Source organism: Gymnodraco acuticeps, unplaced genomic scaffold (genome assembly GCF_902827175.1).
Source record: "Gymnodraco acuticeps unplaced genomic scaffold, fGymAcu1.1, whole genome shotgun sequence".
Lineage (NCBI taxonomy): Eukaryota > Metazoa > Chordata > Actinopteri > Perciformes > Bathydraconidae > Gymnodraco > Gymnodraco acuticeps.
In genome coordinates this window covers 492093-511565 of record NW_022991273.1, presented here as the reverse complement: position 1 = coordinate 511565, position 19473 = coordinate 492093, and the positions used below count along the sequence as shown (strand labels likewise).

The 19473-nt window shown below is 43.7% G+C and overlaps 2 protein-coding genes across 2 annotated transcripts; one reads left to right on the top strand and one right to left on the bottom strand.

Annotated features, from left to right (window-relative positions):
* Nucleotides 1-1289: 1289 nt before the first annotated feature.
* fezf2 (FEZ family zinc finger 2) lies at nucleotides 1290-5596 on the top strand. The gene is made up of 4 exons (XM_034239842.1): nucleotides 1290-2398; nucleotides 2744-2878; nucleotides 2984-3116; nucleotides 4831-5596. Exons 1-4 carry the CDS (start codon nucleotides 1643-1645, stop codon nucleotides 5079-5081), a joined length of 1275 nt encoding a protein of 424 aa, XP_034095733.1. The 5' UTR covers nucleotides 1290-1642; the 3' UTR covers nucleotides 5082-5596.
* A 278-nt stretch (nucleotides 5597-5874) lies between these two features.
* Nucleotides 5875-19025, bottom strand: cunh3orf14 (chromosome unknown C3orf14 homolog). The gene is made up of 3 exons (XM_034239843.1): nucleotides 18887-19025; nucleotides 18619-18802; nucleotides 5875-6648 (listed from the first exon to the last, which is right to left on the bottom strand). Exons 1-3 carry the CDS (start codon nucleotides 18905-18907, stop codon nucleotides 6578-6580), a joined length of 276 nt encoding a protein of 91 aa, XP_034095734.1. The 5' UTR covers nucleotides 18908-19025; the 3' UTR covers nucleotides 5875-6577.
* Nucleotides 19026-19473: the final 448 nt, after the last annotated feature.

Genomic DNA, 19473 nt, shown 5'->3' with positions numbered 1-19473 from the left:
AGTCCCAATCTGCAAAGTAACAAAAGGTATAAATACATGTGGAGCATCTGGAACTCTCTCCCAAATCATGCCTCAAAACACATCTCTTCACACTCGCATATCCACCCTGATCATTATCCATCACACATCCTCTGTTTTTATTGATTTGGTTATTTGATTGATTTATAAACTGCATTGTCTTGTTGATGTCTCTTATGCTGGTGTTATGTATTGTGTATCTTGTTTTTTATGTGTTTGTATGGCGACCTATATAAAATAAATGAACTATTATTATTATTATTATTAAGTATACTATTCACCTCTGAATTATAGTGCGGTAGAAATACAAAGTAGCAAACAATTCAAATACTCAAGGAAAGTACTACTATCTCAAAATGCAGTAAATAAATGATGTTACACCACTGTTCAATTAAATAACACACATCAGGACAGATATTATTTTTCTTCATATTGCCAGTTCCCCCCCCACCAACCCCAAAAGAAACTTGGTGGGGGTCCCTCAGGTAAAATGGATGAGGGCCTGGAGGCGGCTGCTGGTGTAACTCCCACACAGAGCTGTGGATTCCAGCAAACGTCTTGTAGCCTCTTTAGAGAAAAAGCTCTCTTTTCATTTGTCCTTTCTGTTCCAGCTAAGTCTTTTCTTGTTCCTCTCTCCCTCTTTAATCCGTCCCTCTATTTCAAGAAGGGAAAAAAACACAAAACCAGGTTCACGCAGTGCTTTAGTGGCTAACAGTGAAAGAGCTTGTGTTTTGTCTTTCTTTTTTTCCTCCCTGCGCTGGGTTGAGCCTTGAATCGCTCTGGAAAATTGCTTCTTTTGAATAGAGGGAAGGAGGAACAACGTTTAATAGGATCCAAAGGGAGTCTCTGCTCTTAAACAGGTGGAAATTGGACGTCCTCGAATTTATACAAATAGTAAGTAAGTATATAAGCCGGCGTGGAAAAGGAGGGATCCCATCTCCGAGGATTAGCAGCATTCTCCTGAGTCCCCAAGTGAAAAATAAAAAGATGTCTGAGTTGCAAATGAAAGCAGGAGACGATTATAATGCGTGTTTAACCAGCATAGCGCAATCGTGATTTGAAGTTGTTTAGGGGAATTGTTTCATATTTCCGTCGCAGGATCATTCTCTGTTTTCAGATGTGTTTCTGAGGGCGGCTCCTGTCCCCGGCTGATGTCAGGAGACAGACCCGCTGGGGGGGGGGGGGGGGGGGGGGGGGGGGGGCGGCGCTGCGACATGTGACAGAGAGCAGCTCCTCCACACCCATCTGACCATCAGAGGTAACCTCACACACCGGCTGTACTTAACACTGCGCATTCTCCGGACCACAACACTTTGTCTCTCTCGCTCCTCTCCCTCTTCTTCTCCCTAACGAGCTCTGTAATGTCCTGTTAATTTTGTGTGCCCTAGTTAATGAGCATTAATCCATCACCCCTGGATGCTATTGTTGCGGGGGGGATGGCCATTTGAATGCTAATGCGTGACACTGTGACAGCAAGGTGCTTATTAAACTGATGTGTCCTCCTGTCTGTTCTGCTGGGAGCTCAGTGCAGTGAAGACGCGCGGCGGAGAGCAGCGGCTCGGACTCTTCGGAACTTTCTCACCAAGTTTGGCTCTGCTGCTAACAAAACAAAAAGTACTACAACATGGCGAGTTCTGCTTCTCTGGAGACGGTGATGTCCTGCGGAAGGACCGGGCCCTCCGTGGCCCCTAAGAGTCTCGCCTTCTCCATAGACCGGATCATGTCCAAGAGCTCGGAGCCGAAGGGGAGCGCGGAGGAGCGCGCGGAGGGGAAGAAGCTGTTCTGCTCCCCGATCCCCTGCATGATCCCGCTGCAGCCCTTCAGCTACGACCTGCAGGCCAAGGCGCTGATGAACTACTCGGAGCTGTGGAGGGCCAGTTTCAGGGGCACTTTTTGCGGTTCCGCAGCCGTTCAGTGCAAAGGGAATTGCGGCATGTGTGGCAAATCGGAGCTGGGCATGAAGCAGCCGCTGCTGACAGGGAGCAGGGTGGTGAAACCTCAGGTCCTGCACCAGGCAGTGGCCGTGCCCAGCGGCGGCTCGCTGTACTATCTCAACTACCTGGACTCTGCTTACCAGCAGTCCGAGCTGCTGGCCGGACACTGGTTCTCCAGCCCGCAGGCCCAGGCCTCTCTGTCGGCGCACCACAGACTGCTGCTGCTGGAGAACGCCAAACTGGCCGCGGCGGGGACCGAAAAGCTGCCCACCCCTCAGTACCCGCACAAGGAGCACCTGCCGGGGCAGCTGGACCAGATAGTGAAGGAGAACCACGGCCTGAGCGCGGAGAAGAACGGGGTGAAGCCCCTTAGCAAGCTGGGCAGCGGCGCGAGCAGCGCGGCGGACGGGAAGCCCAAAAACTTCACATGTGAAGTGTGTGGAAAGGTACGCAGTTTTAAAAGTGTAAAATAAATATATCGAAGGTCTATATTTTATAATAAAAAGGATTTATGACATATGTATTTATTGTTTACCTTTCTTATGTGAAATATATATTTTTAAAGTGTATTAATAAATATCTCGATGACAAAAACATAATGATATAATTATAATATAAATATAAAATATGCTACCAATATTTTCCATTAAAACAACGGTTCTCATAAAAAATAAATAAAACATATTATTTCGAAAGCAGCAGATACAAAATCCAGAAGATTTAAATATGATAATTTTACGCAAACACGTGTGTGTATTTCGGAATGTTCCTGACTGTTTGTGTGTCTGCAGGTTTTTAACGCTCACTACAACCTGACCCGGCACATGCCGGTGCACACCGGGGCCCGGCCCTTCGTGTGCAAAGTGTGCGGCAAAGGCTTCCGGCAGGCCAGCACGCTGTGCAGACACAAGATCATACACACACAGGTGAGAGGCAGCTCACACACATCATGTGTTCTGGCTTTTTAATTAAATGACATATGTAGGTGTATTTGTCCTAACTGATGTTATGTTCAATTTCTGCCTGTTCAGGAAAAGCCTCATAAATGTAACCAGTGCGGGAAGGCGTTCAACAGGAGCTCCACGCTCAACACGCACGTTCGGATCCACGCGGGCTACAAGCCCTTCGTGTGTGAGTTCTGCGGGAAAGGCTTCCATCAGAAAGGTAAGAACATACACTGATGGCAGCTTAACATGCTCTACATGAGGTCAAATATAATCATTATTATTATTCCAGGCGAGCTTTTCTTTTTCTTTTTTCTCTTCGTTTATTTTAGTCCTTGGAGTTGGTCCTTAAAAATATTCAGAAACTCAGTCGGTGGTTATTGGGTGTTTGTTGTAAACAAAGCCAAACATCGTGTCTGTTGTTTATTCTGGAAAGGAATATAAATAATCTACGGGTTTGAGATGATGTATGATAGGCTACACATGTTGAGTAGGCCTATATTTCTGCTATAACACATTCCTGCAGTCAGTGTGAACAGGTGAATTCATTTGAAAGGAGACGCATTAGACAGAGCAGGACTTCCTGCACTGTCCCTTCTTTTTTTTGTCTCCAAGTGTTCAAATAATTCCTATAAATGTGTTGTTTGGTGGCATTTGTATGATGTAGGCTATCGGTTATATGTATTTATTGTTATTGCACAGCCGTAGTTATAATTTAAAACAATGTTGTATTGTGCATTAATTTCACTGCATTTAATTATGCGTGAGGGAACAGGATTGGTTGGCAGGTGTTTCCTGTGAAGGAATCCTCAATTGAGATTTGTTGCTGCAGAAACAAACATTATCCGGAGTGAAGCAGCAGCATATGCTGGCGCTCGGCTCTCTGTGAGGGTAATGAGAGGGGAAATAATTGCAGGCCAAGCGATGAGCCTGATGCGATCAGTGGAAATAGGACATGTCACTTTACACGGACTAATTCTCTGTTCAAGAAGCAGCATTTGCTCTGGGTCAGCTGCCAGACCCCGCGCAGTGGAGCCGGGCTGTTTTCTGCACTTGTCGCTGCGCTTGATTTTGACAAAGTTTGACAACTTCTTGACTTCGACATACAAACCCGTGATTAATGAAGGCTGTGCAGAGCAGAGGGGAGAGAGGCTCCAACTCCAGCATGCTCTGCTGACCTTGGCGGGGGAAATACAAGAGAGAAGAGGCCTCCTCCTCATCCTCACTTTCTTATTGGATTCAAAGTGCTAAACAGCAGGCTCCCTTTCCCCTGCTGCTTGTGATCTCTCTGTCCTAGTTATTTCAAACATCTGTCAATGGTGGAGATCCCTCCCTTTACACATTGAGCAGCTTTATTTCTGTTTCAGAATCAAGTAATAAATACTGCCTGATTTTAGAGAAAAGTAAGTAAGTACGTGCAAGTTATGTGTAAATAGTAACATGTAACATGTAATGTAAATATTCCAGATGCTTTCCAGGAAAACAAAGCTGGCTTCTTATGATGCATAATGGTCTTATATCCCTTCATATCTCTCAGAAATTAAACGGTTAGCTATTGTCCTCCTTTTTTATCCCATGCTTGTCGGAATATGCTGCAGAGAAAATAATGTTAAATCTGGGCTTCACACAGAATATGTAAATGCATGTCATGGAATGTGGCGTCTTCCCCTGCAGCTGTTTGATGGGATATTATTGCACAGACCAACCATCAAAATACCAAACGGCTGCTTCTAACTTCTTCAATCAATCAGGGATTTTCTTCTTATTCCCTAAGAAATATAATGTTTTAATTGTTGGTCATAAAACTGATGATTTGACTATTATCAGTCTTACGTAATCAGTAGTGAAAATCATGACTTGCAGCTGTTGTTGAGTTCAGAGACATTCTTCTTCTTGTGTTTCTCATGTTCATTATTCTTTATTTTATTTCCCAGGAAACTACAAGAACCACAAGCTGACCCACAGTGGAGAGAAGCAGTACAAGTGCTCCATCTGCAACAAGGCCTTCCACCAGGTGTACAACCTGACCTTCCACATGCACACGCACAACGACAAGAAGCCCTTCACCTGCAACACCTGTGGGAAAGGCTTCTGCCGCAACTTCGACCTGAAGAAGCACATCAGGAAGCTTCACGACAGCGTGTTCACTCCCCCCTCAGAGGCCTCCAGAGAGCTGCAGAGCTGAGGCCCGCTGAAGCCCCACTCACTTCAATATCCACCTGTTAGGCCTCAGACTGCTTCATGTCCTGCATTTGTGGCCATGTTGAACATTGTAAGTCCAGAGAGAAGGTGGGGTGGTCCAATCAAATTGGATATGACCCTTTAAAAGAACTTTGCTAATCTTGCAGGATTCAGGGTGTGTGTTTCCACGGCGACCCTGCAGGAACACAGAGCCGCACGACTTGAACCTGGCTCCAGGAACATTAGAGTATTTTCTTCCTGTCACAAGCTTGGGAGAAACCCTCTGTCTCCATGATGGAACTGTAAATAATAGGTTATGGAAATAAACAAATGTTATTTAAAATGTGAATAATTTCCATGTTGTGTATTTCACAGAAAAAATGTTAATGTGAATAAATAAGTTATAACTTATAATGAAAACTGAATGTTTGAGAGATGTTGCTTTTATTGGCTAGGTTCAGAAACATTGTAAGTGGCATTAAGGTGACTGCAAGACATGAACACATTCAACACATTTTCAGTAAAATAACATAACATACAGCAACATTTCTTCAACCTCGAACTTTTGTGAAATTATTTTTTAAATTTCGGACACATTTGATCTTAAAGCCTTTTCCTCTTCTCATTTATTTTGTTGGGGTTGTTTAAACCTCAGAATAAGGACGTGACAGATCAGATGGCACGTTCAAAATGACACTTGTTAAAATAAACGTTTTCCGTAGAATTTGTTTTACAGTACCATTAACAGCATACATTACATTCAATTACATCCATTCAGCTTCTAAGTGACGTACATGTTGAAGCATGCAGGTAGCCTTTATTTAGAAATGTGCTGATCCTCAATGCTGCATTAGGGACATAAGAAATAGCTTTATTTGTTTTCCATTTTCATGGACTATAGTGAGGATGAGTGTACAGTCTTCGATGCAGTGGTGTAGCCAGACATTAAACAGTCGCCATTCATCTAATTATTATCCCTTATTAAAGCATTCATCACATATCTGTGAAGGCATCCGTCTGATAAACTTGGTGGCTGTTTTAATTTGAAGTGTTGTTGCAAAGCCACATATAGACTCAGTCTGGCTCTATATGTTCTGCAGCCACTTTGCCTCACCAGTTATTGACAGACACGATCTTAATAATGGAGCATTTACACTTGACTCTGGCGTAATGGCGCAAATGATCAGAGATAACATGGGCCCTTGAAAGCGAATTACATTCAACAGCTAAACGTCTGGGGAGACTTGATTGGGCAGGGGGGGGGGGTGGAGGGGGGACGGGTACTGTCGCATCCGGAGCCGCTCATCAGAACAGGAGATAATGGAGCACTCAGGCCGCAGCCCCTCATCTGGGCCTCCGCGTTAATAGGCCACAAGTTATTCTCCTCACGGCTCCTGGAACAATATTATCCCTGCACACATTCTGCACTCAGGCGGCTCCGTGCTCCCACATGGCGCTCCTTCTATTAACAGCCAATTAGCGCCGGGCCGGGCTGGCCTGCTACATGGAGCCCGGCTCACAGGAGGCTGGAACCTGCTCCACCAGGCCGGCTGGGACATATGGCGGGGAGGCTGCAGGGAAAACAGAAGCAGAAAGTTATTCAAATAATAAATAAATGTAGGCTAACTTAACAAAAGCTGAAAACATTTGTGAACTCAAAGCGGTGGATGAGCTGCAATTCGCTATTGCTGGATTTGTTCGCTTTTGGCAAAGTTGATAAAGTGTAAAACCACGTTGGTTGTATCCTCCATCATCATTTACAATTTAAATAAACTCTATTTTCCTATTTCTTAAACAGCAACTTTGAAATATTTTTTTTACATCAATTCCCGCAACTAAACATTTATTTCTTTATCACTATATCATTATTTTATTATTGTGAAATTGTTAGAATAATTATAAGAACACAAAGAAATGTCCCTGTTCGGAATTCCGAAAACGAAATACATAATGGAAACACAATCTAACAATAATATTTAAAACAATGTAAAAGCTTTGAGGCTGTGCTCATTTTGATAACAACAACCTTTATGCTACTGATATGCCAGTGTTGTCAACGGGACGCGAATTGAACAATATGAACTACTTTACTGTGAATTGTATTCAAAGCAATGCGTGTTGTGAGAAATAGAAAACACACACACGCACGCAGTCAGGCTGGGGGCTCAGCAGCAGTAAACAAGCTAAAGGCAGCAGGTTGTGCTTTTCCCCTGCACTTTTTTCCTTTTTACCTCTCCAACATCTGAGCAACCGCCTCATATCCCCAAACACGTTAATTGAACGGGATCTTTAATTAAGACGCGCCCACGCGGAGGGAACGCGAGAGCGGGAGCGCGCGCTAATCGGCTGTCAACAACATGAGGAGGACATCTTTCTCTGTGTCCGCCACCGGGATCACCGGGGACTCAGGCAATGTACGGGCCACAAAGGAGCTGCTTTGAGACAGAAAGAGAAGAAAAGCGGAGGCGGGCTTTTTGTCTGCAGATTGAATTGATTGTAAATGGGAGATTAGCGCGAAGCTCCAGCAGCCCGTAAGTGCCCGGTCGAGGAGGAGGGAGAGAAAGAGACCAATTAAGTCTACCAAATGTTAATTTACATCAGTTTCCCCTCAGTTTAGTCCACATGAAATTCCAATTAAAGCGTCCCCGCACTAGCAGCTTTTTTCCTTTACAAGGGGGGGGGGGGCAGACAACGTTCCCACAACATGTGATGATACCATACGGCTCAATGCAAAAACACCTAAGTGGTTACTGCCCTATATAATAAGGACATCGAACGGGTGAGGATGTGAGCAGGCTAATGACATGTGTGTGAATCTAAAGAAAATACAAGATAACTAACACAAAGCAGTGAAGGCCTCCACAGTGTTATTAGCATGACAATTACAATGCAAATCAAACGCACAATGCAATCAAGTTAAGAAAAAGGAAAAGGAGAACTTTCTGTTGGCTCCTGAATCTGAACCCCTCAGCTGCGGACCAACAGAAGAGGGACATGTTGAGCACATGCAGTTCCATCATTATGAGTAAGTCAGTCTTCAATTTGATTGAATGAACTACAAAAATGATGTAAGTCTTTGGGTATAAGAATGTCAGAGGGTAAATGTTTATTTCAATGTTCTGCACTTTGTTAAGTTTAACTATTAGGTTAGTTGAAAGCAATACTAATTTAGTTGAACCTATTTAAACACAATATGATTGCTTTTCAACTAACCTAATACAGTTTTGTGGAATTTGTTGACATAATATATTGAATTAAAGTCAACGTTTCAGTGTTTTCAGTGTGTTGTACTGAGCAGAACATCCCAGGTGGAATGCTTTGACATTTAAATAGTACGAATATTTTAGCGCAGAGATTTCAAGATTACATATGAACAAATGAGTTTGTTGGAATTGTGTCCTCTTTTTTTTAGCACACCTCAAATATAAATAATTGATGCAATGATATGGAGTTTCAGACTTTATTGCACTAGTTTCATTATGTTTACTTGCTTCTTGAGCAGATTGTGAGGTTAATATCAAGACCCCCCCCCCCCCCTCCTTACAGCCCTCGTTAGGGGAGCCCTTTGGCACAAAGAGCCTCAGGATTCATTGTGGGGTGCCGAGGGTTAATGAGCAGGGCTTCTCTTCACTCATGGCTCTGCTCCTGCTTTAAAGAGAGCCAGCTGAAAGGGTGGAGGACGGAACGGCCATCGATGTAATTGAACATGTTAAGATGCCACGTTTAAAACACATTTGTTACATATCTTATAAGCACATTTTACATTATTATGTCTTTGACCCTGATTTGTCTTAAACACCAAACCATAAAGCCCTGACTGTGCTGGGATCAGATCTGAGGAATCCACAGTGATGCATGGAAATGAGCCACTCCAGAAGCGGCCCAACACACACACACTGAAGCGAAGCATTCACACACACCTCATTTAGATTCTTTTACAGAGTCAACCCCAGCCTTTCTCCACCCAAACCTCATCAGGGTGTCTTGAAGTCTCTGGACGCCCCCGCCCTGGCATGTGAAGGGCACGGTGGGCAGGGCCTGTGGCTGAGGGGAAGTGAAGGCTGCTGGGAACTGAGCACTGAGGAAGCTCTCATTGCTGGTCTGTTGTCAGATCTCACCCTCTGACCTCCATCTATCTGTACTGTAGGTCATGGTGAGGAGCTGAGGGGGAACCTCCATCTCTCTCAGGTGGTGGAGGGTGGCGGGGCCGGACCCCAACTCACTTTGCTGTTTTAAATAAACCTAGAAAGGCTGACTGTAAAGGCTCATACCCTTTCCATCTGAAGGAGAACTATAACCATGTATGCTGGGTTTGTCAAATGGATTGGGCATAAGAGTAGTCTTTCATAAACACTAAATTGACGGCATCACAACACCTTTGTTTTTATATTATAATGCCATCCCAGCTCAATACTACTCTGTTCTGGAAACTGAAAGTCATTTATATTTAGAACCAGTAGTGTTTACTAAGAGTACATCATATTAAACATGAATATAGCGGGCTTAGTAATCATTCTCTGGATGACGTTCGATATATAGAGGCCCCATCAAATGTCTGCACATTAACACAGAGAAGTCCTTTCAGCATTCGCAAAACAAGTCATGCAACAACTATGAACTAAACTGAACTAAACAACTCATGTCAACAAAGGGAGTTCTTTTTCTTATTTCAACATTTTTTTTGTAGATTGTGACCTTTTCAATTTTGCACCCAGCAATCAGGAGCGCATATGTTCACTGTTAAACACTGACATTGCATTGCTCATTGTTTGCATGTAATCAGATGGACGTCAACATGTCCTGAAGCACAGCAAGGAATCATGCAGTGTGCAAACATTCTCACAGGCAAACATTCGCACAGACAAAAAAGGTGGTTCAATTATTACTGATTTGTATTCCCATGTAAAATCCACACAATCTATTCAAATATGCATCTCTTTGTACAGCTAATTCCAAGAGAACCAATGTTGCTGCTCGGCTGCTCGGCTCTTCTCCGAGGCTTTGGAGCAGCGTGGCATTGTTCGGCAGGATCAGTTCATTTGGGGATGTCCGGTGCCACGGCTAATCCTTTTGACCTGATCCGGCCTGCTGGGAAACGTCCTCTCCTCCTTCACTTCAGGCCACCGTGTGAATGATGAACCACTGCCCGCTCACACAATTAAAACACCCCCCTCTACATGGTGCTCTACATGGTGCTCTACATGGTGCTCTACATGGTGCTCTACATGATGCTCTACATGGTGCTCTACATGGTGCTCTACATGGTGCTCTACATGGTGCTCTACATGATGCTCTACATGATGCTCTACATGGTGCTCTACATGATGCTCTACATGGTGCTTTACATGGTGCTCTACATGGTGCTCTACATAGTGCTCTACATGGTGCTCTACATGGTGCTTTACATGGTGCTCTACATAGTGCTCTACATGGTGCTCTACATGGTGCTCTACATGATGCTCTACATGGTGCTCTACATGGTGCTCTACATGGTGCTTTACATGGTGCTCTACATGGTGCTCTACATAGTGCTCTACATGGTGCTCTACATGGTGCTCTACATGATGCTCTACATGGTGCTCTACATGATGCTATACATGGTGCTCTACATGGTGCTCTACATGATGCTCTACATGATGCTCTACATAATGCTCTACATGGTGCTCCACATGGTGCTCTACATGGTGCTTTACATGGTGCTCTACATGGTGCTCTACATGATGCTCTACATGGTGCTCTACATGGTGCTCTACATAGTGCTCTACATGGTGCTCTACATGGTGCTCTACATGGTGCTCTACATGGTGCTCTACATGATGCTCTACATGGTGCTCTACATGATGCTATACATGGTGCTCTACATGGTGCTCTACATGATGCTCTACATGGTGCTCTACATGGTGCTCTACATGATGCTCTACATGATGCTCTACATGATGCTCTACATGGTGCTCTACATGATGCTCTACATAATGCTCTACATGGTGCTCTACATGGTGCTCTACATGGTGCTCTACATGATGCTCTACATGGTGCTCTACATGGTGCTCTACATGATGCTCTACATGGTGCTCTACATGGTGCTCTACATGGTGCTCTACGTGGTGCTCTACGTGATGCTCTACATGGTGCTCTACATGGTGCTCTACATGGTGCTCTACATGGTGCTCTACATGGTGCTCTACATGGTGCTCCACATGGTGCTCTACATGGTGCTCTACATGATGCTCTACATGATGCTCTACATGGTGCTCTACATGGTGCTCTACATGATGCTCTACATGGTGCTCTACATGATGCTCTACATGGTGCTCTACATGGTGCTCTACATGATGCTCTACATGATGCTCTACATGGTGCTCTACATGGTGCTCTACATGGTGCTCTACATGATGCTCTACATGGTGCTCTACATGGTGCTCTACATGATGCTCTACATGGTGCTCTACATGATGCTCTACATGATGCTCTACATGATGCTCTACATCAGGGGTCCCCAAACTTTTTCCTGTGAGGGCCACATAACTTTTCCCTTCTCTGATGGGGGCCGGGTCAGTTTGTAACAGAAAAAGTGTGACGATCGCATGGGTGTCTAAACGTAAACATGTATTGTTTTCTAGAAAGCCACACATAACCAAATATTAATAACCCTTTCCGGGATCTTCACAGAAAAAAAGTCAGGAAATAAATAATAACACTATTAATGAAATAAATAACACTATTTATGAAATAAATAATAACCAAATAACCCTCTCTGGGTTCTTCACAGAAAAAAAGTCCATTGAAAATTACTGTAACTTTCTGTTGTGCCGTGCACAATCTTAACAGGTAAAAGTTTAGCTTAGTTGTCAGAGCAGAATCTCTCAAAATAAACGTGGATTTACGTAAAAAAAACAATTTTTTTGGGGTTCGGGTGTTTTGTTTGATTTTAAACAAACAAAGTCTTGGCTTTCAGAATATGAAACTTTTATTTCCAATTTATTTATTTCTCACTCGCAATCTGCTCTTCCGCAGCGCCGCCCCCCCCCCTCACTCCGCTGAAATTATGAATGTAAGAGTATAGTAATCATAGATAACACGGCAGGGTCCGTTACAGTTTGTTTTCATCTGATTTCAATTAAACAAAGTCTTGGCTTTCAGAATATTAAACTTGTTTCGGCAAATTCAGATGATAAATACAGCTTTGAAGCTTCGGCATAATTACAAGCGGAGAACGGCAGGCATAACAACAGCCGGTGTTTCTCGTGAGTGTTTTCCCCGGGAAACAAACACAATACACACAAACGCAAAATTACACAAGCACACACACTCACACACACACGTATACACACACACACTTGCGAGCTTCCCCTCCAAACGAAAATATCTTCCCTCGGTAGTATTTTGATCATTTGCTCCGCTAATAATCAATCAGATCGATGGATTCCAGAGAAGAGACAACTTTGAAGGCCTTTTTCTCAAAATGATGACTCGGTGACAGTCATTATATAATGTGACATATTTCGCTTAATATTTGAAGTACAAAAACAATCCTGATATCATTAGAAAGCTAGGAATATCCTCTTTCCAACAGTGTATATAACTCAAAAGGTGTCTTCGCAATGCGACTGATTTCGATAGAGCAGGTCACAACATTTTGACAGGGGCTAGTCTAGGATTCGCGTGGCAAGACTGAAAGAAAAAAAAAAAAAATAAAAAAAAAAAATAAAAATCATAATGCGTCTTTGGTATTGTTCAGGGGGCCGGGCCAGATGTGGAGGCGGGCCGTACCCGGCCCACGGGCCTTAGTTTGGGGACCACTGCTCTACATGGTGCTCTACATGGTGCTCTACATGGTGCTCTACATGGTGCTCTACATGATGCTCTACATGGTGCTCTACATGATGCTCTACATGGTGCTCTACATGATGCTCTACATGGTGCTCTACATGGTGCTCTACATGATGCTCTACATGGTGCTCTACATGATGCTCTACATGGTGCTCTACATGATGCTCTACATGGTGCTCTACATGATGCTCTACATGGTGCTCTACATGATGCTCTACATGGTGCTCTACATGATGCTCTACATGGTGCTCTACATGGTGCTCTACATGATGCTCTACATGATGCTCTACATGATGCTCTACAATATCAGTGCTTCTCAAAGTGTGGTCCGCGGACCGCTGGTGGTCCGTGAGCGCCCCCTAGTGGTCCGTGAGTATATTGGTAAAATTTCACATTTGAAATAAATAAATAAATGTAAGTTTTCCGCACTCTCGCGGGAATATCTCCACAATGGAGCGAGCTTAAGTTTCACTTTCGATTGCATGATATAGCCCAGCGCAACACCTTCACCAGACATGTGGCCACTTGTTTGTACCATTTTCAGGTGATTTGTAAAAAACAATGTGTTTTTGGATATTTGTGGAGTTAGGTGGTCTGCGAGTATTTTTTTATTGGTTAAGTGGTCCTTGGTATGAAAAAGTTTGAGAAACACTGCTCTACATGATGCTCTACATGATGCTCTACATGATGCTCCACATGATGCTACACAAGCTGAGACCTCACTGAAGAAACAAACAGTGAGAACAAGTCTGCATGCTTGTTATTGAAACTGCATGCTTTACATATTTGGTTTAAAGGTCAGTTTTAATGACTGAGCAACTGAAGTCATACCAAACATTTGATAAAGACTTTAGACCTTTGGGTTTGAGGTGTAGATCTGAGCAGATGTCGATACATTTGGCATCTTTTAGTTGTGCTGTTCAGGAATCATCGGTTCAGTCCCATTTTAAAAACTGGGCTGGTTAGCTTTGCATGTGATTTGTAGTTTCTTTGAAACAACCTTTTTCATGAGCGCTGGATCTTAGTTGTTTTGGCAGGGATAAACAATCTCTGTGAGACCGATTATGAAAGATCACTGATGTCAGGTTTAGTTTAGGTTAAGCTCACAAGAGTCCGGCTAAAAAGAAGTCCCTCATTGTGAGACAGCCGCTGTGCTGTATGAGCGTCTGAGCGCTGCTGTATGAGCGTCTGAGCGCTGCTGTATGAGCGTCTGAGCGCTGCTGCAGTCACTATTCAAGCTCCTCTTGAATACTGGAAAGATACATATATCAAACTATATCAACTATCAATAGCACATAGATCATGGGCCACATGTATGAACACATGACAGGACTGCTTCATCATCCATCCCAAAGAAAACACCATAAGAAACTATGAAAGATGCACTTCTCAAGTTTGGTAAAGCAAACAGCTGTAACATGTTTGTAAAACAGATGAATCCCCAGTTCTCAAGTAACTGTATCTATACAGTATGTAATAGTTATAGATCATCTTCCCTGGTGATCAAAGTATTCTGTAATGGACTAATCACCTTACATTTGGCAATTAACAAAAATAAGAACAAAATAAAGGACAGTCACAAAGGACCTAAAGAATGATGTTGTTTGAGACAACTGTGCAGGGCAACTATGGCATGATGTGGATTAGAATACGTTCCTACTCAGACACAATGTGTTGACTGGTTTCTGTTTATTTATTGCTTTATTTTGTGTGCCTGTTTTTGTATGTCTGTTTGTCTTCTGTGTGGAATGTTGTTGGCTGTTAAGCAGTATTTACATTGTTACTGTTTTTCTATAGATTTGTTTAGCTACTTCTGATAAATGCTCTGATAGGATAACTGTATGCTGTTGAAAAACCCCAATAAACAAAGTTAAAAAAAGAAAGAGTCTTAATCAATCTGAACACTAACTCCATTAATGAGTGTGGACAGCTTCAAGTATTCCAAATACAAAGTGAAAACGTCTCCTCTCACAGCTCCTCGGAACTCTGTGCAAAGGAAATAATGCTTCGGTACAAATTGTATCTAATTAAAGTAATGTAGGGAAGAGAAAAGGCCGGAGTGATAAGTTGTTTAATGTTAAAGGTTTTTAACAGTGCAGCAGAAACAGCCCAACAGACAGAGAGATTACCCGTGTGCTTTCTAAGTAACAAACCAATTGAAGTGTTTGCTTTGACTGGTGTGATAGTAAACTGATTAGAGCGCGATAAAAGCCCTTATTAAGAATCAAACGCAACACGCTGCTGCCATGTGTGGGTCCATGCCAAGGCAGAATCAATATCAACAAAAGGCGCAAGTACACAAACACAAAATGCATGCCTGTCCTTTCAGCTGCACACTTAATCCCTCAGTCGATATGAATAGCACTGCACATTCAGAGTTTACCAGGCCCCAGCAGAAAGACATCTGTGGAAGCTCAATCGATACAGTGACTGAAGTGGAATTCAGCAAGTAGCCCCCCCACCCCCCCACTGGGCTTCGCTAAGAGCAATACTGCTGCTCAAGTATACTCAAGTCCAGCCAGAGGAGAATTCTCACAGGAGCTCAAGAAAGCTGGTCTTGTTTAAGTGCACAACATTTGAAAAAGAAGAAAGCTTTTAGTGTTTTCAGGAGGGGGGGCTATAAGAGCAGAGAGGTATGTGGTTACAGTCATGGGTGTTACATTGTTAGAAAAAGGGGACACTTTATTCAGATTTAAAAAAAGAACACTACCACATTAAGCAGACAATACATACATATATACATACATCGTAATGATGACAATACTTTGACATCTAGGGCAGTAACTACGCTGCTGCAAAGCGGAGCAACAATAGCTTTACTACTCTCTATTCAATTATTACTGATATTAACCGTGTCGCAGGTCCAAACTGCACCACCAGAAAGTGAGAACAGTCCTCCAGATTGTACATGTTCTCTTGTGCAAATAAAGCTCTCTCAAAGAGTACAATTCTTTGAGAACTATTTTCAGAACATTTCTAACAAATGATCCTAACGCACGCACGGTGGTGGGGACAAAATTGGCCATTTCCAAAAGTGGTGGACGCTGGGGACATGTCCCCAGCGTCCCCAGTATAAAGGACTCCTATGGTCACATTGCAGTGGGGGTGTTACTGGAGATGTTCCACTCCGGCCAGGCTTCCTTAAGGCCAGTGCTGCTTCCTCTCAGTGTACAACATGAAGCCTTCCATCTAATACAAGACAACATGACAACAGCAAGGCTCTGTGATGGAAAAGACAAAGAGCTGGCAGCCCGGACTCCTAAGTGGAGGTGACATCCCATAATCAAAGGAGAGACTCCGGACCCTGCGCAGGGTCAGGGGGGGGGGGGTAGCTCCAACAGCGCCACCAGGCACAGCGCTCAGCAGCCACTCTCATATGTGACATCTGAATTCAGAAACTGAGAGAAAATTAAATATTGTAACTCTCCAACAATACAATTCAACAATCATTTGCAATTTAAATTGCATCGGCAGTTGATACAAATCTGTGATCTTTCCGAGATCGAGATCCAAACAAATGCAAGAGACTGGAAGTGTGAAATAACAGGCTGCAAAAACACAGCACGCCAAAATATTTTCCCTCTCCCATTCTTTCGCTCCCCTCCACTTGCCCTGCTACACCCGCTGCATATCACTGAATGAAATGCAGCGTGCAATTACCCATTATCCAATCAACTGGAGTCGACACTTAACCATTTGCACGGCTTTGGCCTCAGCCAATTATCTGTCAGGGCTCTCAGTGGGCCCTCAATAACTGCATAATGGTCCGGCTCCAGATCTATGCCACGCCACAGAGATGGCCGGCTGAGGGTCAGTGGGGCTGTCAGGGGCTGGCAGGATGACACGGGGTTCGGACACTGACTGGGCTCCGGCACCCCTGGGGCTCCGGCCATTACAATACATAATGTAGGGCTAGTCATTTGGAAGGGCTCCAGATCGTGCTCTTCAAAACCATTTTAGATAGTTCACATATTCATCGTCCCCCCCTCTCACCCTCCCACCAACCCATCCTGTCACCCGTGATTGGACACACAGCCCTGATTCCCCCCCCCCCCCCCCTCCTTGAATCCTGGCCTTGACCTCAAAGCACTTGCTCCCCGTCCTGCCCCTTCATTAAACCAGCACCCCACACAGCCCCACCAGTCCAGGCAGTGGGGGCCGCTGGCTGGTTGGCCCCTGAGGGCCTGCAGCACTGGGCCCAGCTGAGGAGCCGGGCAGCTGCCAACCACCGACCACTTCAACCACGAGCGTCCGGATGACTGCGTTTGTCAAGCCGCCACTCCGCGTCAGCAGCGCAGGTCTGATCACCCACAATTAGGGGTTAAAGAGGGAGAAAGGGGATGGGGTGTAGAGAAAGGTAAATGTGAGGGGCTGAGGGGTCTTCATCCACCATGCAGTAAAGAAGTAGGTGCTTTTTTGTGAGAAATATGTGTTGTGTCCATCTCTGTGCTGAACATCCACACACAACTTTAATATAATCTGCATACAATGTGTTGTTGTTGTTGTTGTTGTTGTTGTGACCCCCTGTGACATCATGGAAGCAGTCACACTGACAACAAAATCCACCAGTGATGGTGATCTTAAGATCAATTGATTTTGTTAAGACATTCATTTGTATTATATCTTTTTAATTTTCATTATGATAATTTATTTAACTATAAAAATACATTGAGATAAAAAAGGTAATGTCAACAAAGTATGCCACAAGCCCTCAATGCATACTGTAACTGTTTTATGTGTTCATTACAATAACGTCTTAAATTGTTTTACAAAAATCATAATTGGAAACAAAGTCTGACTCTGAAACAGTGGAATGATCATATATGTCATCCAGAAGCACAACTCTGAGCAAAACCAGCTTTCATAGAATATCCCTTCACTCATTAAAATAATGAAACAAAACTGCAGAATAACAAGCTAGTTGAGAACTAATACTTTTCCACATTCATTTTTTATAAATAATTGTTTGCAGAACTCAGATTTTAGATTTGTTCAGTGATTTAAATACACTGAGTATTACAGTTTAGTTTGTCCAAACATATGGATGAATTAACATTAACGCTGACCCTACTGCCTCCTTAACCTCCAAATACATTCAGCAAGTGTAATAGTTGACTAATATCAAAATGTATATCTTTACTCATTTTAAAATGTTAACACAACTATAAGATTATTTCAGTGATGGCAAACACAAACTTTAACTAATATGATACTGCCAGTCTTAATGAAAAAAGGTAGATTGAGATCTATGAATATGAAGATCATTCATGAAGACTGTGTGGACAGTTCCTCAACAAAAGGTCCAGCTGCCTCTTTTTATCTATGGCGCTGGGTCCCTCTAGTGGGCTGGAAACAACACTGCAATCACAAAAATGAACTCATTGGAGAGCGGTATCATCTTACTGTCAGGACACACAGTCTGCTGTCACAGCCCCCCCAAATGGTGTCACATAATGCTGGTTTTATAAAAGAACCATGTTGTAAACGTTTACAATTTATAGAAACACTCTTTCTTCTTGATAAGTTGGTGTAAACAATGTTTAAAGGTTTAAAGGGAGTCAATTTCCATTCCTGAGAACATTCCGGCTTATTTTTCCTGTCCTGTTGGGAGGGTGCTCATGAAGGAATCAACAAGTCTGTGATCTGTGAATCATGTGACCATTGAAGATAGATACCTTCCAGGCAGAGGCGCCCCCCCCACCACCACCTACCTCTCTCTCTACGAGCAGTCCTGTGTTTGGAGTGGGGGGGCAGGCCTTGGTCTGTAGCTGTGCTGGCTCTCTGTTTGGCTCTCCTTGGTAAATGTCCTGGACCAGGAGCAGGGAGCGGGCCTTTACCCAGCAGGAATTGCTCCCAGGCTGGGAGAGACCCCTCCACAGACGCCCAGTACCGCATCTAGAACAGAGAAACAATAAAAACCTGACTGGCAGGGCCCAACACTGCAGATGGAGCTGTATTTTGAAAATAAGTTTTCCAAACCCTGCCACTCATGAGGTTCATCTCAATATTCCTCCTCGATTCCTCTCTGCCCCTCCTCCGGGACTTGACCCGGAAATCGATCAAGACACCCCATGTTTAAGGACGTCCCAATCTCTGAAATGCACACGGAGGAGTCGAGGAGGGGGGAGGGAGGAGGCTTCCAGAAAAGACGAAAGGGAGGATACCAAGCCCCCAGGAAGTGCGCCGGACTCTGAGGAAAATATTCGTTGTGGCCAAACGGCGGTACTACACTTCCGTTAGGTTGCTGGGCCCGGAAACACTTTTTCCCATTGACTTACATGGGGAAAGAGTGGTCTGTAAATCGTTGGATACTTTTTTTTTAATTAAATAAACTACCCAGTATGAACGTTTGTATAGCCCTTATTAAAAACATTCGGTCCTCAAGTTCTAAAATATGCTAATAACGTTATTCTGAGAGTTATTTTCCTCTGCATTATGAACGTGCATCTAACCCACGGGACCGCGCCGCCCGGCACGTTCATGTTACGTGTTCAGTACTACATGCGTTTTATATTTACTCATGGATGCACAATAAGAACGGACCATATCGCCTTACTGCCATCCCA